This window comes from Dipodomys spectabilis, unplaced genomic scaffold (genome assembly GCF_019054845.1).
Source record: "Dipodomys spectabilis isolate Male_0828 unplaced genomic scaffold, ASM1905484v1 ptg000179l, whole genome shotgun sequence".
NCBI classification, from domain to species: Eukaryota; Metazoa; Chordata; class Mammalia; order Rodentia; family Heteromyidae; genus Dipodomys; species Dipodomys spectabilis.
The window spans coordinates 13,205,125-13,229,934 of NW_024870856.1; the positions used below are offsets into that span (position 1 = coordinate 13,205,125).

At 50.9% G+C, this 24,810-nt stretch overlaps 1 protein-coding gene across 2 annotated transcripts; it reads right to left on the bottom strand.

The window, feature by feature from the left end:
- Positions 1 to 955: 955 nt before the first annotated feature.
- On the bottom strand, positions 956 to 20,601 carry Pdcd6 (programmed cell death 6). Of its 2 annotated transcripts, none has more exons than XM_042695221.1 (6): positions 20,456 to 20,601; positions 18,122 to 18,183; positions 13,409 to 13,453; positions 9,646 to 9,798; positions 5,729 to 5,838; positions 956 to 1,538 (listed from the first exon to the last, which is right to left on the bottom strand). In XM_042695221.1, exons 1-6 carry the CDS (start codon positions 20,554 to 20,556, stop codon positions 1,440 to 1,442), a joined length of 570 nt encoding a protein of 189 aa, XP_042551155.1. In that variant the 5' UTR covers positions 20,557 to 20,601; the 3' UTR covers positions 956 to 1,439. The 2 variants fall into 2 exon arrangements, with proteins under 2 accessions (XP_042551155.1, XP_042551154.1); XM_042695220.1 differs by having other exon boundaries at positions 9,640 to 9,798; positions 20,456 to 20,596.
- Positions 20,602 to 24,810: the final 4,209 nt, after the last annotated feature.

Genomic DNA, 24,810 nt, shown 5'->3' on the forward strand with positions numbered 1-24,810 from the left:
CTTCCATAGGTATAGCTGCCCAATGGAAACAGAGTTGTAGGTGAAAGTGCCAGTATAAGACAGTAAGACAAGCCGGGCACCAGTGGCTCACACCTGTAATTCTAGCTACTCAGGAGGCTGAGATCTGAGGATCGAGGTTCAAAGCCAGCCTGGGCAGCCAAGTCCAAGAGACTCTTATCTCCAATTAATCACCAGAAAACTGGAAGTGGCGCTGTAGCTCAAGCAGTAGAGCGCTCGCCTTGAGTTGAAGAGCTGAGAGACAGTACCCAAGTCCAGAGTTCAAGCCCCATGACTCCCCCCACCCCCCCGTGTCCGACCCCCTCCCACAAAGATAGTATGACAGGGCTGGGACGGTGGCTCAGTGGTACAGTGCTTGCCTAGCATGCATGAAGGCCTGGGTTCAATTCCTCAGTACCCCATACACAAAAAAACAGAGGTGGTGCTGTGGCTTCAGTGGTAGGAGTGCTCGCCTTGAGCAAAAAGAAGCTCAGGGACAGGGCCCCAACCCTGAGTTGAAGCCCCAGGACTGGGGAAAAAAAGTAAAAAGGAAGAAAACAGCTAGGTATCACCAAGTGCTAGACTCGTGGAAGCTGACCGTACCTAGTGGTACCCATGACTCTAGTCGTGTCTGCAGTACGATTGGCATGTGTCTCTCCAGAGACTGCCATCTTGGGGTCATACCCTAGGCCCCCCCCATGATCCCACCACTGTACACCCAGGTAAGAAACCCTCAGATTCTAGTCTCCAGAAAGCCCATGGGTACCTTTCTACCTTTGGCACCTAACAGAACCCCGATGTCCTCATGCCCTTCCCTGAAATCTGAATGTACCGCCCACACCCTCCAGTGGTGTCCGAAGCACGGGTCAACATCACACACATTCAGATGTGTGCGCATCTCAGATGGTGCATGTTGGAGACATGAAAAAAATTTTTAATGAGAGAAACCAAAATGCAGTCCAGTATTCTGTATCATTACTTTATTGCATATTTTGTATGTTTCAATGAATACAATAAATACTCTCTTAAAAAAGTAAGGCACATGAAAAGTTTCTGTGCAAGTTCCATTATTACTCATAACATTCCATATAATTTGAAAATTCTACTCTAGTGGAAGCATTTTCAATTACAGAACTGAAGATGTTGAGAAAAGGACATGATACATGTTTTGCTTGCACGTAAAATATCTGAATCATTATTACACTTTACCTCACGGCCCAGTCAGCAAAGCCAAGGTTTGTAATCGTATCACTGAAGCTACTGTTACAACTGCAATAGCACTAATCGGTTTAAACGTGTATGTACAGTCGGGTCACAAGTATTAATTATAGAAAACCCACAGAAGGAAGAATAACTAATCTAACTGCATCTTCGTCCTGATTTGCCCCAGGTAGGGGGTTGGCATTTTCTTCCCAAACAGTGCTGATATTCACAAGGCGTAGTTACACGATGCTGAAGACCATGGAGAGATACTGCTCGTAAGACACCTGAATCCAGCCATCTTGATCCGTGTCGTAGCGCCTGAATATATCTGTCAGCCTCTAGGAGAACAGGGATTTAGATGGGTACTGGCTGAACAGAAAGCAACAGGCTTATGTAAAAAACACATAGGGACCCAATACGAATCAGAAGCACCGGTTTTTCCTTAACTCCCAGGGGGACAATCAGCAATGGTATGGACGCAGGGAGGCACAAGCCCTGAGCACCATAGTCAGCATTTCCAGACCACAGGGTAGCACAGTCCAAGGGGAAAGGTCACAGGGTGGGGCAGGTCCAACCCGACCAGGCCCAAACGGGGCCCTGGCTCCTAGCCCACACCACTCAGAAGACAGCTCCTCCTGACAACTCACCTCTGCTGGTGGTGGGGGCCTGGGCCAGGGAAAGCTCAGGACAGGGAAAAAGGCCCAACCTAGGCACTGCCAACAGCAGCACAGGCTGTGTACACACCATGCAGGGCCTACCCCACCCTCTAACCCTTTACCTTTAACAGCCTGAAGAGCAGGCCAGGTCAGGAGCAGAGAGGAAACCACCCTACACCCTAACACAGCATGCGCCACTTCTGAATGGACGTAAAATATACTTTAGTGCCAAGAAAATACAAGTCAACTCCAAGTGGCAACAGAAAAATACAGTAGCTCCAACGCATCAAGACCTACTAGAGTTCATTTGGCCTCCAACTCCCATGTGTCAGCCATTAAATGTTTCTGTATGAAAAATACTAGCACAAACACTCCAGTCACACACCACAAAACCTGTGTTTTGGTCAGTGGAAGACTGCAGATATGATTAACAACTGGTACAAGGTGGGCCGGGAATGTCTCCCAGAGCCCATGTGTTAGAAAAGTCTTGGTTCCCAGTATATAGAACCATAGGCAGTGGAACCTGTGGGAGACAGGGGCTAGTGGAAGGAAGTTAAGGCCCTAGAAGAGGATACTGGAGCCCCTGTCCCAACTTTGCTTTCTGACCGTCATGAGAGGGATCTTCTCTACCATTACTCCTATCAGGACACTAACCCTAACCAGACCCAAAACAACCATGCAACCATCAGCTGACACCTGCAAAATTGTCAGGTATTTGTGGTAACCACAGAAAGCTGAATAGCAAATGTGCCACGGAGCACAGACATACAGAAAGTTTTGCTGTACACATACAGCATATATGCTATATGCTATATGCACAGTAACAAAACCCTCTGGTGCTGCATCCCACAGAAATGCTTCCCTGTGGTTAAGTGGCACAGAACTGCACAAACAGTAGCAGTCGTCAGTTCTGACTCAGAGAAAGGTGAGAGGCGCTGTAGGTGAACACTTGCTGCACATGTATGAGGTCTTGTGTTCACATCCCAGCACCACAAAACAAAAAACAAAGAATGGGTAAATTTTCTTTCTCTAATATTCTATTTGGTTTTTTTAATGTCTTTAAAAATAATCTTTAAGTAATTATATGGAGGGTGGCTTCAATTCAATGTCAATTTAGAGTACAACGCATCTTGACCAATGTTGCCTTCCATCATTTCCCCATCTATATTCTATTCGTATTTCCCCAGGATTCCTACCGCTTTCCATGTCATTTTATATACAAGAAAAAAAAGACTTCAAAAAGACTTGTTTCTTGGAAAAAAGACAAAGGAAAACACTTTTAAGGATATTTTCAGGGGCTGGGAAAGGTGGCTCAGTGGTAGAGTGCTTGTCTTGCATGCATGAATTCGATTCCTGGGTTCGATTCCTCAGCACCACAAAAGCAGAAAAAGCCAGAAGTGGCACTGTGGCTCAAGTGGTAGAGCACTCGCCTTGAGCTGAAGAGCAGAGGGACAGCGCCCGGGCCCAGAGTTCAGGCCCACGACCAACAAAAAAAAGAAAGAAAGGGTCTTTTCACTTGTAGGCTACAGCTTTTCTCTCTCAGCACTGGGGACTGAACACTTGCCTATGCTGGCTAGTCAGTGGCTCTACCACTTGGTCCTTTTGCTTGTGTTTGCATTCCAGATAGTGCTGCACTTTGCTACGGCAGCTTCAGATGGGGATCCTAATTTGGCCTCCAGAAAAGCTGGCTTGTGCCTGTGCTTTTTTTTTTGAGGTGAGCTCTCCCTAATATTTACCCAGGCTGGCCTTACACCACGATCTTCCTGTCTACCTCTGATGTGGCTGGAATTACAGAGGCATGGCCTATTTTCTTTTAGATTCCACCAACTCTGTCTAGTGGTTAAGGCCACGGTCAGAGTGGGACGCTGGACTCAGGAACAGGTGAGTCCCGTGCTGGATATTGGGAGGCAAAAATCACCTCACATGGAGGACTTGGGCCTTTGGGGGCTGGAGAGCTACCCAGAGGATTTGACTGTGTCGCCCGAGCTGCTGAAAGGCCAACAGGCCCACAATTAGGCAGAAACATAGGATCAGAAGTTTATTAGTTATGGGACAAATGAAAACTGGAAACTCTACAACACTTTAGAAACAGTCCATAGAGAAATTCCACAATGCTCCTCTTAAGAGTGCTCCACCAGGGGCCGGACAGGTGGCTCGGTGGTAGAGCGCTTGCCTCACATGCATGAGGCCCTGGGTTCAATTCCTCAGCACCACATAAGAAGAAAAAGCCAGAAGTGGTGCCGTGGCTCAAGTAGTAGAGCGCTAGCTTTGAGCAAAAGCAGCTCAGGGACAGAGCCCAGGCCCAGAGTTCAAACCCCAGGGCCAGCAAAAAAAAAAAAAAGTGTTTCGACCTGGCCAGGCCCTGTTGGCTCACGCCTGTCCTCCCAGCTACTCAGGAGGCTGAGAACCATGGACTGTGGTTCAAAGCCAGCCTGGGCAGCAAAGTCCATGTCACTCTTTATCTCCAATAAACCATTAAGAAAACTGGAAGTGGCGCTGTGGCTCAGAGCGGCAGGGCACTAGACTTGAAGAGCTAAGGAACAGCGCCCAGGCCCAGAGTTCATGTCCCATGACCACCTAAGAGGAACTGAGCGGGGAGGGGGTAGGGGAAAGACAAGGCAAGGCCTTCCCATTTCAGAGGTGCGATGCCTGAATCCTAATGGAGCTACTCGCCAATGAAATTCACATTTTTCCTGGCTCAGCCTCCCAGGTTCTGGGATTATAAGTACATACCACCAGGCTAGGCCTATAATCACTTTTAAAGAAATCACAGAGTGCTAAACCAGCAGGTCAAATTGAGAGAAAATGCACTTTTACTGATCTATTAATTCTGATATTAACACTGATCTATTACTGGAAGAGATCTGAGAGTACTTTCCAAAATTCCACATCTTATCCAAAAACCCTGTGTGGCCCTTATTTTTCCATGTGTATGAAGCTAGCAGACATGACCTCAACCTGGACTCAAACTACAAGGACTTACTACTGTAGCAATATGGGGAAATACCTCTTCCATGCTGAAAATGGAGTGTGGTGCGGGGAGGTATTGCAAGCACCACACCTACACTAATGGCTATCACTCAATCTCATTATTATGCTGTGCCACGACCGCTTGTGTTTAAAGCACTCCACCACAAGTCTTAAAGATACCTAAAAGTTTATCAATCCACTTCATTTCCAAAGTTGTAAGCTATAACCTGGATATCTAACTAAAGGCAGCAGGCAGACTGTTCCACGTACCTAACGAGGGCCATGTATATCCTGAGGAATGTACACATCATAGAACATTCTGGAGTCGGCTGAGAGCAGATGGCATAGGTCCATCAATCAGCACGGCCTCTCCATATAAGGGTTACAATAAAGGTTAAGATACTAGATGTCTACCAGTGTAAACAGTGTGTTTGTAATAAGCTTTTTCAAAAGCAGCTATATAATGATAAAAAGCATAGTATACCAAATATAAGTCAGGCTGTAGGTTACTATCATTACCAAGGATTAGGCACTGTAAGTTAACTATGTGCTACACTTCGTAAGACTGACAACCAAGGTTCACACCAGCCATTACTGTAAAAATGCAATGCTTCGTGCTATGATATCATGACATTATGAATCATAGTAACTACACCATCACTAGGCAACAGCTTTTTTCCAGCTCGTGACCTTACAGGAATCAAACTGAAATGTATTATACAGCATCTGGCTGTATTTCCAAGGGTATGAAAAACTATGAACAGAACACCAGTTATTTCTCCAAAGATAAGGCAATTCTATACATGCTGGTGGCACCCCGTTCTGCTGGCTACCCACTTCCTGTCCTCCCGTCAGCCTCCGTGAGCCTCAGAAAACCCGCATGATGCTCGCTGCCCAGTCACCTGCAGGACGATGCAGCCTTGAATGAAGTCATCAAACGCAATCTGGCCTCGTCCCTGTCGGTCAAACTTTCGGATGAGGATGTCGTGGAACTGGTCAGAGAGCCGGTAGCCTGGGGAAGCGAGGACCAGAGTCAAAAGAGGTCAGGAAGGCAGACACGTATCATTTCCAAACTCTCCCGCGCCATCATCAATGTGGAAATAAAAGTGTAAATTCCTTCAAACGCACTCTAAAAACCAAGACACTACTCAAATATTCTGAAGTGATTTAGGTTTCTAGTACTATTTTTCCAGAAACTGGAACAGTGATGTGGAAGCTAATGCAGTTCTGCTTCCCACAAGCTCACCGGCTCGTGTTAAGTAACTGTACTCACTCTGTCCACCCCACAGGACAGCCAGGCTTGGCCTTCCTGAATGCAGGGGGTACCATCTCACCACATCTGCTAATCGAGATTTGACAGTTACAGATGTGACTTGCTGCCATAGGACACTTACTATCAGAGAATGCTCTGAAAGGCAAAATCTCAAAGAAGCTTCAGTTAAGCATATGCCTAAATCAGGAAGAGATTTAGTGAGGGGGACCTTGCATAAACTAGTACTCTGACACCAGGGGAGCTGCAAGTACAAACAGTCAGCCTCACAAAGTTCAGCACCATTGAATGCTCATCCCGCACGGCAATTCCACCAGGGAGCTAGCTCTGACAATGTGCAGACACCGCTGGAGACAGCTTCAGTCAGTACTTTCTTGTCCCCTTCCTCGCTATTCACCACATGTATGGCTGTGCGCACCCTTGCTGATTCAGTACGATCCAGGGGGCCAACACATTTTACTGGTGTTCAGTCCTGCTGGACTCCAAGGACCTGCATGCTGATTGTTTGAGTGAATCTCACAGTTATTTGCATGTATGAACACTTAATCATTCTGTGATAAAAGGGGCTGGGAAGGTGGCTCAGTGGTAGAGCGCTTGCCTTGCATGTCAGAGGTCCTGGGTTTGATTCCTCAGCACCACATAAGCAAAAATAAAAAAGCCAGAAGTGGCGCTGTGGCTCAAGTGGTAGAGCGCTCGCCTTGAGCTGAAATGCTGAGGGATAGCGCCCACGCCCAGAGTTCAGGCCCCATGACTGGACCCAAAAAAAACAAAAACAAAACAAATCATTTTGTGATAAAGGCACAAACATGCAGCACATGTTCAAAGCACTTCCAGAGCACGCAGAATGAGGTGTGACTTAAGTTCTGGGACCTTAAACCAGTGACATGCCCTCCCTTCCCTTCAGGCTAAACAGAAGACCAGACTCCTAATTTAAGTCAGAAAGACATAGCAAGTGCTTAGAAGGTGACCAGGTGGCTTTGGCCTTGGGACACAGCCACAGGGCATTGTGCAAGTGTGTGTGAGGGCGAGGCCCACCACTGTTCTCCTGCCAGGACAGAGGAAGACAGAGGGGCCACTGGCACTGTTGTAGAGTAAGGATAAAACCAGTCAGCCCAGTAGTAAAATGAACAGTAAACAAGAAAGCCACAGGAAATGGCTCACCCGAGTCCAGGAGAGTCCAGGACCTGGAAGCCAGCTGTTAAGGCAAATCCTTATCAAAAGCCTTCTTCAATGAAAACCCACATGACAGCAACAGAGCCCCAGCAGCAAGGCACTTGTGTTGAAAATCCTGCAGCCCAGTCAAGAATAGCCAGGAAGACCCAAGGAGGCCTTGGAGCCAGATCTACCTGTCACATCAGACATGCTGACATCAGGCCAGGCTCTGAATTCCTTCCCATGGCCCTTCTCTTTCTTTGGTGGTACTGGGTTTTGAACTCTTACTACTGAATCACACCTCCAGCCCTGATTTTTGCTCATTGTATCTGAGTGGGGGTCTTACTTCCTGCTCAGGTGTGATACACCTGTGTTGGGCATCTCCATAGCTAGGGTAACAGGTGCATACTACAGAGTACAGGTTTTCACTAAGAAGGAGCAACAATCTTGGCCTCCCGAGTAGCTACTACTACAAGGGTGAGCCACCAGTGCCCAGCTTATGGTCCTTCGCTCCTCCTAAGCAAAAAGTCTCTAACTTTGGAAGCACTGTTAACGAACCAACTGCACCCACTGTACCCTAACTGGACCGCACTCACCCCAGAGGACTGGTCCACTAAGAAGCCCTACATTCTCACACAGTAGCAGAAGCACAAGAGTGCTCCTGGTCAGTCTCAAGTCATCTCTGAGGCCTGTCTTCCTCTTTGGGACAGAACAGGATGCCACCAATACCAGGGATGCAGATCAGAGTGAGGTAGCAGGAAAAATGATTCCCACCCTTCCAGCCCATCTACCTCTGCCAGGTACGCTCTTCTCCAGACAGGGTGATGGCGGTTTTACCAGATGGGAACAGAAATGACCTACTGTGTTCCCAGAGCCAATAGCCCTTGGTGGTGAAGCAAAGACCTCCACCTAAGAACAGAGGGGACACCACTCCAGACCCACTGGCCCAGGCATGCAGCTTGCAGCCCCATTAACAGGAACCTCTTTAAGTCACAGCTGTCACCTAGGAAATGCAGGCGTGTAGTCAGCAACCACCAACGACCATGGGAACAGGAAATAGGTCACATGATGAGACTAACATAGTCTGTGTTCTCCAAAGGATAGGTGGCGGAGAAAAGCTGCTCCTGGGCCTCACCAGACCATAATTCAAACGAAGCATCATAAAAACACTGTCAACCTTGTAAAGTGAGCCAATGACATTGATGCCGTAAGCCAATGTTTACATGCGGCAGTTGCATGAGAAACCTGGGAGATGTGGCACCGTGTTGAGACTATTTTAAAAAAGCCTTGGCCATAAAGAAGGACAGGCGATGGGCTGGGAAGGTGGCTCAGTGGTTTGAGTGCTTGCCTTGCATGCACGAGGGCCTGGGTTCGATTCCACATAAGCAGAAAAAGCCAGAAGTGGGGCTGTGGCTCAAGTGATAGAGCGCTAGCCTTGAGCTGAAGAGCTGAGGGACAGCGCCCAGGCCCAGAGTTCAGGCCCCACGACCGACAACACTCCCCTCCCGCCAACCCCCCCCCCCAACACACACAGAAGGTGACAAGTACAGGCAGCCTTGGAAGCATGCTGGAAGGAGAGATGGGGACAAGAGTAGCCATAGTAGTATCCCCAGGGTATAGACATAATATACTTAGGGAGGGAAGATGCAGAATGCCCACAATCCACTATACTATAATTAATTTCACTTTTTCTAGAAGGCATTTATAAGCATTCTTTTAAAGAAAACAAAGAGTTTGATAATTTAGGATGGATGACCAAAGTACTGAATGAAAATGTCCCCAACTAGACTCTTGGTATAATCACAGTAAGTTTGGGGTTGGTCCCAGACATGCCAGTATTTCCTTTGTGAAATACTTTCAGCGTCTTTCAGCGCCAATGGCAGCTCTGGAAGCCTCAGATGTGCTCTGGGCAGACCATGAACATGCGTGAGAAGTATGGCACAAAGTCACACACCTGAGCCCAACAGGTATGCAAACACTCTGTGGCGCATGCACTTGAGAATGGGCGTGCTCTCCCGAGGCAGAATTTGGATGGACGGAGTTAGACTTGACAAATTACAGAATCACGTCTTAGAACTGTATAGCAATAGACTGTACACTCTCCTTTTATTTTCATTTATTTACTTTAAATTGTTTCAATTGCCACATTCTCAATTCATATCACCCCATTTCACAAAAGTGGACCATTTGCATAGCTCTTATCTCATTCTGGATGAAAACTGCATGGAAGACTCCACATAAGCCTTCACGACACATTATCGACATAAATAATACTGAAATAGGAACCTGTACAAAGTAAACAGAAATTTCACATGGAATGAGTTCAAAAAGCTGAGGAAGATCCTGGGTTCCAAACCGCAATCTGCTACCCAATCAAGACAAGTGAATTACCAAAACCTGAGAGTGCTTGCTTGAGCTCGTTCTTGTCGATCATCCCGGAGTTGTCTCTGTCATAGGTGCGAAAGACATTCTGCCAATCTGTGATGTACTTCCAGACACCAGTGAACTCACTGAAGTTCACTCCAGCTTTGTTCTCCCGGTCAAACATAGCTGAGACACAAAGAACAGCAGTGACTTATCAGGTCTCCATGTGTAAAGAGTCAGGATTTACACCAGACTTTACCCATTAGGTGCCGGCCTGCCCTTTACTCGTGCGTGTGCATGCACGCGCACACACACGCGCGCGCGCACACACACACACAGTGCAGAGATTGTGGATAGAGCCATGATAAAACTTAAAAACAATTTTTTACACTACAATATGTTCTAGAAAGCAGACATCTGGGGATGCTCTCATTTTACCAAGAGAAAAGTGGGGTGCAGAGGTAAATGGCTCTCCTACTTCTGGCTTCTAGTCTTGGGACAGGGCCTACCCCTTTCACTCCTCAGGGCCACACCTCCTGCGCGAGGCTCAGCACAGCTAGGACAGTGAAGCCATATTTTAATTAGGAAGAGAGAGGCTGTTTGTTGTCCTATTACTTTTAGATTCTTTTAAATACTTGACACTTCACTTAAAAAAGGTAGAATTCTAGACTTAAATTAGAATAGTTACAAAAATAATCATTACAAAATCTAAAAAAACCGTAAAACTGCCCGAATTATTGCAATACTTTTTTTTTAAAAAAACATGACTTTTCATTTTTTATTTTCTTTAGTCAATCCTGGGGCTTGAACCCAGGGCCTGGGCACTGTTCCTGAGCCTCTCTGTGCTCAAGGCTAGCTAGCTACCACTTGAGCCACAGCGTCACTTTCAGCTCTTTCTGAGTATATGGTACTGAGGAATGAACTCAGCACTTCATGTATGCGAAGCAAGCACTCTACCTCTAAGCCACATTCCTAGCCCATGACTTCCATTTTAAAAAATTTTAATTCTTGGGCTGGGAAGTTGGCTCAGTGGTAGAGCGCTTGCCTTGCATGCTCGAGGCCCTGGGTTCGATTCCTCAGCACCACATAAGCAAAAAAAAGAAAAAAGCCAGAAGTGGCGCTGTGGCTCAAGTGGTAGAGCGCTACCCTTGAGCTGAAGAGCTGAGGGACAGTGCCCAGGCCCAGAGTTCAGGCCCCACGATCGGACCCAAAAAGAAAAAAAAAAAAAATTTTAATTCTTGACCCAAACGTAAGAACTGATAACTATGTTTATGTATAATTATGCAAAATGTTAAAACATAAATATAAACAAAGCCAGCGCCAGTGGCTCACTGTAATCCTCATAGCTCAGGAGGCTGTGATCTGAAGACTGAAGTTCAAAGTCAGCCCAGGCAGGAAAGTCTTTGAGACTCTTACCTCTAATTAGCCACCAAAAAGTGAGAAGTAGAGCTGTAGGTCTACTTCACTTCTCTCTACTAGAGAAGTAGCTCAAAGGGTAGAATGCTAGTGTTGAGCAAAATAAAGCTGATGGGTGAGTCCAAGCTCTGAAGCCCCAGAACTGGCACAAAAAAGAAAAAAGTATATAAATGCTGGGATACAAGTAGTTAAAAAAAAATCAGTAGCTAGGTACTGGTGGCTCATGCCTATAATTCTACCTGTTCAGGAAGTCCACTAGACTTCACCTACAAAATAACCAGCAAACAGCAGGCTCACGCGGTAGAACACCAGCTGAGAAAACGGAGCAAGCATGAGGTCCTTCATTTAAGCCCTGGTTCCAAACACAAAAAACAAAAAAACTGAGAAATTCTGGAACCATGTATCTATGTAAGAACCGATAACTATGTTACGTATAATGACACAATGACTAAAACTGTAAAAAAAAACTCAGATTGAGTTCCTGCTGTAGAGGAGATGAGGGATCATTGAGTGTCTGTAGCAGTGACCTTGGCTGGACAAAGACTGTGACAATCCAGTGACTTTGAGGGGTAGGGGCAGGTACTCAGGCTCGAATTTTGGGCCTCCGCCCCTCAACTTTTGTGGTTCACAGCTGATGAACCACGCCTCCAGCATGGTTAATTGGAGATAGCCTCCTCACAGACTTTCTGCCTGGGTTGGCTTTAAACCATGATCCTTTGCTCTCAGGCCCCCGAGAGCTAAAATTACAGGCCATCAGGGCCAATCCCAGTGAAGGAATGTGTAATAAACTCCACACCAAGGGATGCCCAGAGACAAAAACTGCATGCATGGTGTGGTGCAGACATAATGCACACAGGCAAATGCTAAAGAGCACCTTCAGTTGAGGATGGACAGACCAGCTTCCAGACTGACCTCTGCCAGAGGGTCCACATCTTCCTAGTGCTGAAGGCTCGGCCACAGCCAGCAAACTTCCTAGTAAGTCTTTACTGCCTCCAACTCACGTGTCAGACACCAACACACTTTGCAGAATGCCACTGAGTTCACAAAACAGTACTGAGAACCTTCTCAAAGCGCTCACAGGAGGGAACAATGGGCATGTGTCCTGGCTCCTGTGGAACGAAGTACTGGTCCCAAGATTGTCTATTTAACGGGCTGGAAGGGAACTGTCTCTCCAGAAGGCTAGAGGAAAATTCCACCTCCCAGCAAAGGAAATCCTTCAGAAACCAAAAAGACAGTGACCGTCTTGTGAGAACATTTGGCCAGAGGTCCATCCCCTGTTCTTGCATGTGGGCCTCTAAATACTTGCTCCCTGTACAGCAAGAACAAACCCAAACTGAGAACCAGCAAGCTGACTAGCAGGAATATTGGGCATGCTCTCTCTAGGGCCCACTCGCCATTCAAGCCATCAGCTCGTGCATACTAAATTCAACGAAACACAAACCTACAGAACAAAGAAAAACTTATGTGAGGCTCAGCAGGAACCATAACCAGAGGAAGATCACCCTCCTGGGGCGGGGGTCATGAGGAACACAGCAAAGTAAGGATAAGTAACTACTTTTTCAGGAAAAACATACTTAAAATGTAATCATAGGCTGAGAAGGTGGCTCAGTGGTAGAGTGTTTGTCTAGCATGCATGAGGCCCTGGGTTTGATTCCTCAGCACCACATACACAGGAAAAGCCAGAAGTGGCGCTGTGGCAAGTGGTAGAGCACTAGCCTTGAGCAGAAGAAGCTAAAGGACAGTGCCTAGGCCCTGAGTTCAAGCCCTAGGACTGGGAAAAAAAAAAAGAAAAGATAATCATAGTTGGGCGCTGGTGGCTCATGTCTGTAATCCTAGCTACTCAGGAGGCTGTGATCTAAGGATTGTTGTGGTTCAAAACCAGTCTGGGCAAAAAAGTCCCTGTGAGACTCTTAATCTCCAATTAACCACTCAAAACCAGAAGTGGCACTGTGGCTCAAAGAGCACAAGCCTTGAGCAAAAGAGCTCGGGTATAGTGGCCAGCCCCTGAGTTCAAGCCACACAATCCCCTCCCTTAAAACAAAACACATCATCATATACATTTGAGTGAAAGGTATAATAAAAAATGAGCAAGAGACTGTCAACAATAACCAAGTAAGGCTTAAAGACAACTAAATACTATTCCAGAAGTTTTATACATCTAGGACTTTTAGCATAAGAGAGTAAAAGGACAAGTTAAGCTGTAACTCAAGTGAAAAAAAATCAGAAAAACAACATAATGGAGGCGAGAGTTGATATAGAGGTAGGGAGGGTGGAATGTAAGGACCCAACACCATCTGACTGAAATCCCAGAAACAGAGAAAAGGAAGCACAAGTTGGTCCAGGCAGCAGCAGGACTTGGCCTGTCCGTACAGATACTCACAGATGATTGACCTGACGGTCACTGGATTAAACGGGGTCCATGTACCTGAAAACAAATGACAGACATCACCAACCTGACAAAATAAAGCCATCTGACACAACACCTGACTGCCTCACCTACAGGAAGAGCCCCTGAGAGCCAGCAGCCAGAGGTTCCCAGCAGAGAGCAGGCTCTAGGGACTCTGAGAGCTCTCAAGAGCCCTCACTAAGCACCTCTCTTCTGCATCAAGTGTGTACTGCTCTCCGTGTCCTGCCAAACATCCATATAATCACTAGAACCTAGGAATTAACTGTTTCTCTGTGGAGCTTTGGTGTGGTGAGTGTCTCAGGAGAGCGGACACACTTCTCAGGTCAACAATTCTCTAGGCTAAGTATCATGGTGATAGTTTCTTACAAGAGACACGGAGTAACAGCAGTTGGGGAGCTCCCAGAGCCTGAGGGATAAACCTCACTCAAGCAGCACAGGCCTAGGCCAAAGTAGGATAAGGTCCAGGGTTTCTCTGTAGTCAATCACTAAGCAAAAACAGGTTTGCCACAAATCATATTTTTGGTTTAACTAGGTAGAATGGCACAGCTCAGCTCAAGACCTTTGGGGTAGGCGGCTAGGGAGAAAGTAATTTTCCATCAGAACCTTCTAGGAGCTCAGTTCCCACAAAATAGACAAGTTGGTCATTTTGGCCATGTGAGGGACTAGGCTGCCCAGCCTGCTGAGTTCATCTTCCCTCCACCCTCTCCAGGAACCAGGCATGGGGAGATCACACCCCTCCTGTGCTCCAGCACAAAGTAACACTCTGTAATTGGGTTGGTCTAAGGCAAGGACTTATCTTGCCTTAGTCTGGGTTCTCTCCAGTTTCTTAATAGACACTATAACTCTGATAAAATTATCTTTAAAATAAAGTAACATTTGAGTGAAGGAAGGGATGACATTGTCCAAAAAAAGATGTACTTTTGGGCTGGGAATGTGGCTTAGTGGTAGAGTGCTTGCCTTATATGCATGAAGCCCTGGGTTCGATTCCTCAGTACATAGAAAAAGCCAGAAGTGGTGCTGTGGCTCATGTGGTAGAGTGTCAGCCTTGAGCAAAAGAAAGGACAAGGCCTAGGCCCTGAGTTCAAACCCCTTGATTGGGAAAAAAATAAAAAGAAACCCCAGCTCTTTCTGGTTACTTGATCACAAGTACCATGAAGTTCACTGCCTTTCTGTGTGCAGGATCAGCATAATTGTGACTTAATAGATGCAAATCAATTCTCTCCATCTCCTTCTGTGAACTACCACAATATGGTTGAAACTACTTTGATTTCTAGTTCTGGGTTAGTCTAGTGTTTTGGAATTGAAGCCAGATTAAACTTTCAGGCATTTATAGGAAGTTGTAAATTCAAAAATAAAATAGTTTCCCACTTTAGTCTGAGATTCTGAGCATAAGCTCCCTGTAGCAGTTCAATTGATGCATGCTGAGTATGTCTGTAGGCCCTTACTTGGGTCTCCAGGAGACAAGGAGCTACTGAGCAAGTACCTTTTTTAAACTTTCACATCATACTGGTCACCAGTGGCTCATGCCTGTCTTCCTACCTATCCTAGGCTGAGTACCTGACAGCCCAGGAAGGAAAGTCAGTGAGACTCATCTCCAGTACACCACTCAGAAAATCCAAAGTGGCTCAAGTGATAGAGCCTTGTCTTGAGCTGAAGAGCTGAGGGACAGCGCCCAGGCCCAGGGTTTAAGCCCCATCACTGATTTTTTAAAAAAGGAGGGAAAAACTTTCACATCATTTCTTTGGCTTGTAAAAAAACTAATCTCAAGTCTTTTGTGCTTCGAATTGGGTCTAACACAACATAGTTGTGATTTGAGGAAAATTTTGAGGTTTTTTTAATGTTTCAGTTTTTAAATTTAATATACAAAGGGGTTACAGTTACATAAGTCAGGTAAAAAATGCCTAAGCATTGTCCTTTCTTTTGCTCAAGGCTGACACTCTACCACATGAGCCACAGCACCACTTCTGGCTTTTTCTGCGTATGTGGTGTTGAGGAATCGAACCCAGGGCCTCATGCATGCAAGGCAAGCGCTCTATCCCTGAGCCACCTCCCCAGCCCCTAAGAGCTGAGGTTTAAAGCCGCTCCCCCCAGAATCTGGCACTGGTATGTTAGCAGTCAGAGGTGAGGCGGGCACATGAAGGCCTGCCTCCATCTTGACACTCCACTTTCTACCAAGCAATGACCAGCCTGGAAGCCCTGACCAGAGCTCACCACGCTCTTGACCTCCCAACTTCCAAGGCTGAGCAAAATGAGTGTCTGTCTGTTGTCTGCGGTAGTGCTGTAGCATCAGAAAGAAGAATGGTAGCCCGGGCAGGGGCAGCACACACCTCGGCAGGAAAGAAAAGCAGGGGAACCCGGAGCACGTGGCAGGGGGACAGAGAAATACAGGTGCCTTGAACAGCAGAGGGCTGGCTCAGCAGAGCATGTGGGATGCTAGCAAGCAGAGAGACAGGGAAACACCAAGACCTCACAGGAATGCTCCAGGGAAGGAAAAGAATGGCAGAGCACAGGAGCTGCGACCACAGCCCCCTCTGAAGCGACATCCTGGCTCTGCTCCAACAGCACCACAGACAAGGCAGAGCTGTGGCGTCAACCTCACCTGCTCCATAGGCTGAACGGTGATCATGGTGCCCAGAGAGAAATGAAAGAAACTTGCACACAAAGTAAAATAAAATTCACTTATGCTGGCCAACCCAGAAAATAGGAGGATTAAGAGGGAAAGAAAGGAGTCTGAAAATTTACCTCCTAATTCTAAACTCTCACTACCAGGAGGCCACAAATGCGTCTTCAAATTTTTAGCAGCTACCTTGAAGATGAAAATATAACCGTCAAGACTCAAGCCAAAAAAAGACTGTCGTGTAAGATACAGAAAGAAAACAGCGGCCACAGCCTCTCAGGCTGCCACCCCTCTGGGGATGCAAACTGAGGCCTTGCAAGGCTAAAGGGACCCCAACAGGAGCTGAGGGTTTCCCTACTTCACTGGGGCACAATAGGAGCTAATCTTTGAAACTACGGGAGGAGATAAGTCTCAATACCCTTTAGGCAGCTGCTGCTCTCTCAAGCAGGCTCCTGACAAAGGCTGAGTGACAGCTGTGACCAAGGCTGTGTTCTGACCACTACTTGTTGAGGACTAGAGCAGCGCCAGGCGCTCAGAGCAGGTGAGGTGGTCTCCCCTTCCCATGGTAGGGGACACTCTGCTGAGCACCCTATGTTGTGTCCATAGGATACTCATAAGTAGAACCCATGATCACTGACATTACTGAATCTCCCACCAAGCTGGCCAATAGCAGCAGCACTAACATTACCTCCACCAGTATCTACAACTAACAACCTTCAACATCCTGAGAGGCATCTTGCCTAGGTTTCCTTTATTTACCCTCTCTACACTGTGTGCCTGCCCAAGATTTGAACCCAGGCAGCCTCCCTCAGGGTCCCCAGTGGAGCCCTCTACCATGTTGGAGTTCTGTTGTCAAGTTTTAGGCCAGGATTTGCTTCATCAGTCTGCTGGGAAACAAGGCACTTTCTAATAAACCTACCTAATATTTCCCTGAGAAGGACATACACTCAAAGATGCAAATTACAGAAGAGACTAATCAAGAAGGCATAATACCAAGGTAGAGGCAATGGAATCTCTTAATTGTCTAATAACAAAACTTTGAAATAGCACCCAGCTTCTTTGTTCACACAGGTTAGACAGTGGGAAATGGTGCTATGGTAGCCTTCATTTTTTTTTTTTGGGGGTCCGGTCATGGGGCCTGAACTCTGGGCCTGGGCGCTGTCCCTCAGCTCTTCAGCTCAAGGCTAGCGCTCTACCACTTGAGCCACAGTGTCACTTCCAGCTTTTTCTGCCTATGTGGTGCTGAGGAATTGAACCCAGTGCATGCAAGGCAAGTGCTCTACCACTGAGCCACCTTCCCAGCCTGTAGCCAACACCACCCCTCACTTAACACAGATTCTCAGAAAGAACAAAATGTCTATCATGTGCTAATAGCATGGTCCTAACACTAAGAGGCACTGTCGATCAACCAAAAGGGCCCAATCTCTTGTCCAACCAACTACAACATGAAAGTGTGTCCACTATACATTAGCCTTCCAACACTTGCAGACTGTAGAAGTGACTTCTCGAAAGTAAGTTACCAATACAAAACCAGAAGACCGAAGAGGGATTGGAACCCATTTGATGAAGGACAATGTCTCTAACAATGACTCCATAGAAAGCCCCCACTATCCTCCACGGTAGGGCCGCGGCCCTCCCAGCCCAGCAGAATGCTTATTATTCCCCCAGCAGATAAGAACGCCTCCCTGTCACCCCGAAGCAACAGCCCCCACTTCCCAATCTGGCCCTAACGTTTCAGCAGTTCCCATCACAAAAGTGGCCACATGGACCCCTCAAACATTCTGTTACTGTCTGGGATGGTCCTCCCCAGACGCGCTGGGACTAACTCACCCACACATTCAAGACTTCGTTTCTCTCCTAAGACCTGCATCCCAGCCCCACTTCTCAGGTGGTACTTTCCAAGGTCATCAAGATCAGTTGTTGGCGCTCAGTAAGGTAGGAGTCATGAATACAACCAGGAACCCATGGAACAGAAAGACCTCCACAGCAACTTGGTTTTAACAGTGACCCGTACTTGGGAGACTCCAAAAGGAAATGGCTTATTAGTAACTTATCAGGTTTCAACTCACCATTGGAGAGCGCTTGCTGAAGCTCATTGTCCGATATCACCCCACTCCTATCTTTATCAACCCTACAAAATCAAGGCCAGGGGAGCTGTGAGGAAAAGTGCACGAAAAGCAAAGCAAACAGAACAGAACAGGTCTCCATCACTATACATTCACATGTATTCCGACACTATTCCTGGACTGTTGCTCAGCAGACCTGCCACTGTGCCCGAATGCCACATGCCCCCTTTTGCCCTGAGCTTTAGGGGGAACCCTCTAGCCTCTAAGAGGCTAAATCCCCTTTGTCACTGTCTCAAGCTTTGCTTGGCTCCACCCCAGGCCTGTATGAATTCATACCTGAACTAGTTAAATCGCTCCCTGGCCATAGGTCACTAGAATTAGTCACACTCAGAAGCAGTGGAAGACACTGGGGATCCTTGTCTGTTTTCACAGTGCTCAATTTCTGAAACAAGCACTTCAGCTCCTCTGTGGTGCTGGAAACTGCATCTCAACCCTGAGCCTAAGACTACATCCCGTGGCCTTGTCGTGTGTGTGTGTGTGTGTGTGTGTGTGTGTGTGTGTGTGTGTGTGTGTGTGTGTGTGTGTGTGTGTGTGTGTGTGTGTGTGTGTGTGTAGGACGACTAGAGGAGGTAGAACTATGAAGAGAGGATTCGTGAGAGGAGAGGAGCGGAGGGAGGAGGGGTGAGGACAGAGGGGAATTCATGGGGGGCAGGGAGGAGGATGAAGGACTGTAAGGAGGAGTGAGGACAAAGGGGAATTAGTATGTGTGGGGGGTGAGCAGGGAGAATGAGGAAAGGGAAGGCGGTGAGGAGGATGGTGGGAAGGAGGGCAGTGAGGAGGGCTGGAGGGGGGGAGGACCAAGAGGGGAACTGGGGGGGCAGGGAGGATGAGGAGGAGGGGGAAGGTGATGAGGAGGTGAGGTGTGGAAGACGAAGAGGGGAACTCACAGGGGACCAGGGAGGACGAGAGGGAGGATGGGGGGAAGGGGGGGAGGGCGGGGGAAGGGGAGGATGACAGGGGAAGGGGAGGAGGATGGGGAAGGGGAGGAGGATGGGGAAGGGGATGAGGGCAGTGGGGAGGAGGACGGGGGAAGGAGAGGAGACGGGGAAGGGGAGGACAAGGGAAGGGGAGGAGGGGAGGGAGGCAGTGGGGACGGGGAGGGGGCGGCGGGAGGAGGACGGAGAGGGGAGGACGGTGGGAAGGACGAGAAAGAGGAGGACATGGAGGAGGACGGAGACGGGTGGGAGGACGAGGAACGGGAGGGGGCGGTGGGGAGAAGACAGGGACTGGAGGAGGACGGAGACGGGAGGACGGCGGGGGGGGGGGAGGCGGAGGGTGGGAGGACGGCGGGGACGGGGGGAGGAGGCGGAGGGTGGGAGGACGGCGGGGACGGGGGGGGGGGGAGGCAGAGAGTGGGAGGACGGCGGGGGGGGGGGAGGCGGAGGGTGGGAGGACGGCGGGGACGGGGGAGGAGGCGGAGGGTGGGAGGACGGCGGGGACGGGGGGGGGAGGCGGAGGGTGGGAGGACGGCGGGGACGGGGGGGGGGGAGGCGGAGGGTGGGAGGACGGCGGGGACGGGGGGGGGGAGGCGGAGGGTGGGAGGACGGCGGGGACGGGGGGGGGGAGGTCGAGGGTGGGAGGACGGCGGGGACGGGGGGGAGGAGGCGGAGGGTGGGAGGACAGCGGGGACGGGGGGGGGGAGGCAGAGAGTGGGGGACGGGGGGGAGGTCGAGGGTGGGAGGACGGCGGGGACGGGGGGGGGGGAGGCGGAGGGTGGGAGGACGGCGGGGACGGGGGGGAGGCAGAGAGTGGGAGGACGGCGGGGACGGGGGGGGGAGGCGGAGGGTGGGAGGACGGCGGGGACGGGGGGGAGGCAGAGAGTGGGAGGACGGCGGGGGGGGGGGGGAGGCGGAGGGTGGGAGGACAGCGGGGACGGGGGGGAGGCAGAGAGTGGGAGGACGGCGGGGGGGGGAGGCGGAGGGTGGGAGGACAGCGGGGACGGGGGGGAGGCGGAGGGTGGGAGGACGGCGGGGGGGGGGAGGCGGAGGGTGGGAGGACGGCGGGGACGGGGGGGGGGGGGGAGGCGGAGGGTGGGAGGACGGCGGGGACGGGGGGAGGAGGCGGAGGGTGGGAGGACGGCGGGGACGGGGACGGCGGGGTGGGGACGGGGACGGGGACGGCGGGGTGGGGACGGGGACGGCGGGGTGGGGACGGGGACGGCGGGGGTGGGGACGGGGACGGGGACGGGGACGGCGGGGTGGGGACGGGGACGGCGGGGTGGGGACGGGGACGGCGGGGTGGGGACGGGGACGGGGACGGGGACGGGCCCCGCCTCACCGCTGGAAGACGTTCCACAGGAAGCTCTGGTCCGGCAGCGCCGCGCCCGCGGCGGGGCTGGGGCCGGCCCCGGGGCCCGGGCGGTAGGCGTAGGCGGCCATGGACGGGGCGACGCGGCTCCGCTCTCACTGCAGCGCTTCCGCCTCTCCGCGGGGCGGGGCCTGCGCGCGCGTGACTTCCGGCTCCGGAAGCGTGTCTCCGGAAGGGGCGGGCCCGGCTGAGCGCGTCGCGCGTGTCGTCGGCAGCGCCCCGGGCCTCCCGTGCTCCCCGTGGGAGACGGAGCTGCCCGCGTTTGCCGCCGCGCCCTGCGCCCCGGAACGCCGAGCCGCGGCCGGCCTGTGGGCTGGGCGCCGGTGCCCGTCACTCCCGCTCGCCGGCCTCCCCCAGCGAGGGCGAGCTCGCCAATGCCGGACCTGGGCCGCGCGTGGGCCCCGCCTGCCGGACGCTCCGTGACGCGTGACTGCACACGGCCCCGCGTCTGGCCGCCCCCCCCCCCCACGTCCTCCGCCTCGCCCTGCCGCGCCCTTTCCTCCGTCCGCCCCGCCCCGCCCTTTCCTCCGCCCCGCCCTTTCCTCCGTCCGTCCCGCCCCGCCCCGTCCTCCGTCTCCCCGCCCTTTCCTCCGTCCGCCCCGCCCCGTCCTCCGTCTCCCCGCCCTTTCCTCCATCCGCCCCGCCCCGCCCCGTCCTCCGTCCGCCCCGCCCTTTCCTCCGTCCGCCCCGCCCTCCGTCCGCCCCGCCCCGTCCTCCGCCAGTCCCACCCCGCCCCGCCCTGTCCTCCGTCTCCCCGCCCTTTCCTCCCTCCGCCCCGCCCCGCCCTGTCCTCCGTCTCCCCGCCCTTTCCTCCATCCGCCCCGCCCCGCCCTGTCCTCCGTCTCCCCGCCCTTTCTTCCGTCCGCCCCGCCCCGCCGCGCCGCGCGCTCCTCCCGCTCCTCCCAGGCGCCAGCGGCCCCAGCCCTCGCCCAGCCCTACACAGTCCCCAGGCCCCTTGTTCTTCAGCCAAGCGAACTCACGCGCTCCTTGAACAGGCCTAGACCCCACAACCTCGGTCCTGCGCCTCCCGCTTTCCCGCCGCCTGGCCCCGCTCTGCCCTCCAGGAATGTCTAAACCCTAACTACCATCTGTGCCTGCCAGCAGGCGTCCCAGGACCGAGACTTCAGCCAGAAACAGCCACCGCCCAGCTGACACCTCCCCGAAGCCCAGGGCCCAGGCTCCCCAGGACCAACCACAGACAGATGCACAGACACCGGGGCCCCACGGCTCCCCAGGACCAACCACAGACTGATGCACAGACACCGGGGCCCCACGGCTCCCCAGGACCAACCACAGACTGATGCACAGACACCGGGGCCCCACGGCTCCCCAGGACCAACCACAGACTGATGCACAGACACCGGGGCCCCACGGCTCCCCAGGACCATCCACAGACAGATGCACAGACACCGGGGCCCAGGCTCCCCAGGACCAACCACAGACAGATGCACAGACACCGGGGCCCAGGCTCCCCAGGACCAACCACAGACTGATGCACAGACACCGGGGCCCCACGGCTCCCCAGGACCAACCACAGACAGATGCACAGACACCGGGGCCCAGGCTCCTCAGGACCAACCACAGACAGATGCACAGACACCGGGGCCCAGGCTCCCCAGGACCAACCACAGACTGATGCACAGACACCTGGGCCCCACGACTCCTCAGGACCATCCACAGACAGATGCACAGACACCGGGGCCCAGGCTCCTCAGGACCAACCACAGACAGATGCACAGACACCGGGGCCCCACGGCTCCTCAGGACCAACCACAGACAGATGCACAGACACCGGGACCCAGGCTCCCCAGGACCAACCACAGACAGATGCACAGACACCGGTGGCCGTGGCACACAGACGTGTCCTGTTCCACGCTCAGGCTAGTTCTAGGCCTTTTCCAATGCTTACAAGGACCTACACTCCATCTGTGTTTAAAGTTGTTTTATCCTCACTCACTTATGAGGCTTTGGAGGGAGACCCTTCAGTGTTTTCTAGCAGATCTCAGCAGGATGACTTGCTGCTTTGTCTTGGGAGTTGCTGGTACAGTTCCAGGGCTTGCTCAGGGCTTCTCATGAGCCCTGGGCTAGCTGCTCACTGCTGGCCTCTACCATGTCTCCAATCCAACTTGCTTGCACATGGAGCTGGTATGTTTTAAAGGGCTACTTCAGGGCATGTTAGAACATAGCATTTTATGTGAATTCAATGAATTATAATCTACAGAGTCACTGAGAAATCCTACTTTAGTTAGTCTCATTGTTCGAAGGCTAGTAATGAACTTTTTTTTTCTTTTTTTGCCAGTCCTGGGGCTTGAACTCAGACTGGGCACTGTCCCTGAGCTTCTTTTGCTCAAGGCTAGCACTCTAACCTTTGAGCCACAACACCACTTCTTGGCTTTTTCTGTGTATGTAGTACTGAGCAATCAAACCCAGGGCTTCATGGGCACTCCACCACTAAGCCACATTCCCAGCCCTAAATGGACAGTCTTTTATGAGAAAAAAATTAATAGCTCAAAATCTGAAATAGAAATACATACTCCCCCCCCACCCCCATTGCATGAGCTTGCTGAGCATTGGTGGCTCATGTCTGTAATCCTACTTACTTAGGAGGCTGAGATCTGAGGATCACGGTTCAAAGCCAGCCTGGGCAGAAAAGTCCCTGTGAGATTATTTCCAATTAACCACTCAAAAACCAGAAGTGGCCCTGTGGCTCAAGTGGTAGGAGCACAAAGAGGTTCAGGGACAGCGCCCAGATCCTGAGTTCCAACCCCATAACTGACAAAAAAAAGACAACACATGAGGTTGGAAACCCTGCTAGTTTGCAAACTAGATTAATGGAGCTAAGGAGAAACCAGTTCTGCACTTCCCCCTGTGCCTTTTATCTCCTACTTCAACTGCTGCTGAGTCATCTCCCAGCAACTTGTGTACAATCCAAACAAAGTTTTTTGTTGTTGGTTTTTTGGTCGTGGGCTTGAACTCTGGGCCTGGGCACTGTCCCTCAGCTCTTCAGCTCAAGGCTAGCGCTCTATCACTTGAGCCACAGAGCCACTTAAGTTTTCTGGTGGTTAACTGGAGATGAGTCTCATGGACTTTCCTGCCCAGGCTGGCTTTGAACTGTGATCCTCAGATCTCAGCCTCCTGAATAGCTAAGATTACAGGGGTGAGCCGTCAGAGCCCGGCTCCAAAGTAATAAAGTTTTAAATTCACTCATCTCAGACTTTTTACCACTTGGCCAACAGTGCCATTTCCAGCTTTTTGTGAGTAGTTTACTGGAGATAAGTCTCAACGACTTTCTTGCCCAGGCTGGCTTTGAACTATGATCCTCAAATCTTAACCTCTTGAGTACTTAGGCATGAGCCACTGATGCCTGGCTTCTTCTCAGACTAATTTTTAATTTGAAAGATGATCTAACTGTAAGGTCCACTCCTGGATGGTGAGCAGACTCCACCCTCCTCCCAGCAAAGTCTCCACCCAGTACCTGGGTTACCTAGGCAACTGGCACACCTGGAAGAGGTCACATCCACATCTGCTGAGGTCACATCTGAATTTGATGTGGCCACATCTTTCTCTGCTCATACCCTAGATAAGGCCTAGCCCAGGCCCAGATGCCCTCTCTGCTCTTTTCTAGCTCTTTCCCACCTCTTTCCCAGACGGTCTCTTTTCTAGCTCTTTTCTCTCTCTTTCCCAGCTCTCCCAGCTCTCTTTCCCAGGCCTTTCCCCACCGCATGGAGGACCAAGATGGCCTGGTGCCAGCCGGAACAATGAATAAACCTACCCCTTACCTGAATACCACGTGCCTGGTCCTGTTCTTACTCGGCTACCTCTTTTTAAAAAACCTAACACTAACAATTTTTGTTCATAAATATGCAAAACACTTGCCCAGTATATCACTTCCTAGTATATCCAACCTCACTTCTGAAGTAGATGCTGAATCTAATGGGCACCATCAGGACCACACGGTGGATGATGGGGAATTAGGGTTAACTGGCACCCAGTGATGGTGGGGGCAGGCAAGCCTCACCTCTTGGGTGATGGGCATGCCTGAATTCCTAGAGGCAGGGTGGGTTACTGGGCCGGCAGCTGTCTCCTGTTCTTGTCCTGTCTCCTGTCTCTTTTCCTCGCCACCATGGAGTCCTTCAGGTCCCCATTGGAGCTGATCTGGTTTGTGGGTATGGTTTTCTGGCTCGTTCTCTCCTCTGTCTCTCATGGTTCCGTTTTCTGTTAAGCTGTATTTGTGAGGCTGCAGATCCTTAAGATAGGAATCCATCTGCAGACCCCTGATATGGCCTCTGAAAATGTGGCTTCTCTGTTTTCTTGTCGTACACTGC

Bases quoted from the DNA above. Each gene is read 5' to 3' on its own strand.
- Pdcd6 (XM_042695220.1), bottom strand. From the start codon at position 20,556: ATGGCCGCCTACGCCTACCGCCCGGGCCCCGGGGCCGGCCCCAGCCCC. The intron at 9,799-13,408 runs GTGAGTATCTGT...TTTGTGTCTCAG, and splicing joins GACCGTCAGGTCAATCATCT to CTATGTTTGACCGGGAGAAC. The intron at 5,839-9,639 runs GTAATTCACTTG...TCGCTTCCCCAG, and splicing joins GCAAGCACTCTCAGGTTTTG to GCTACCGGCTCTCTGACCAG.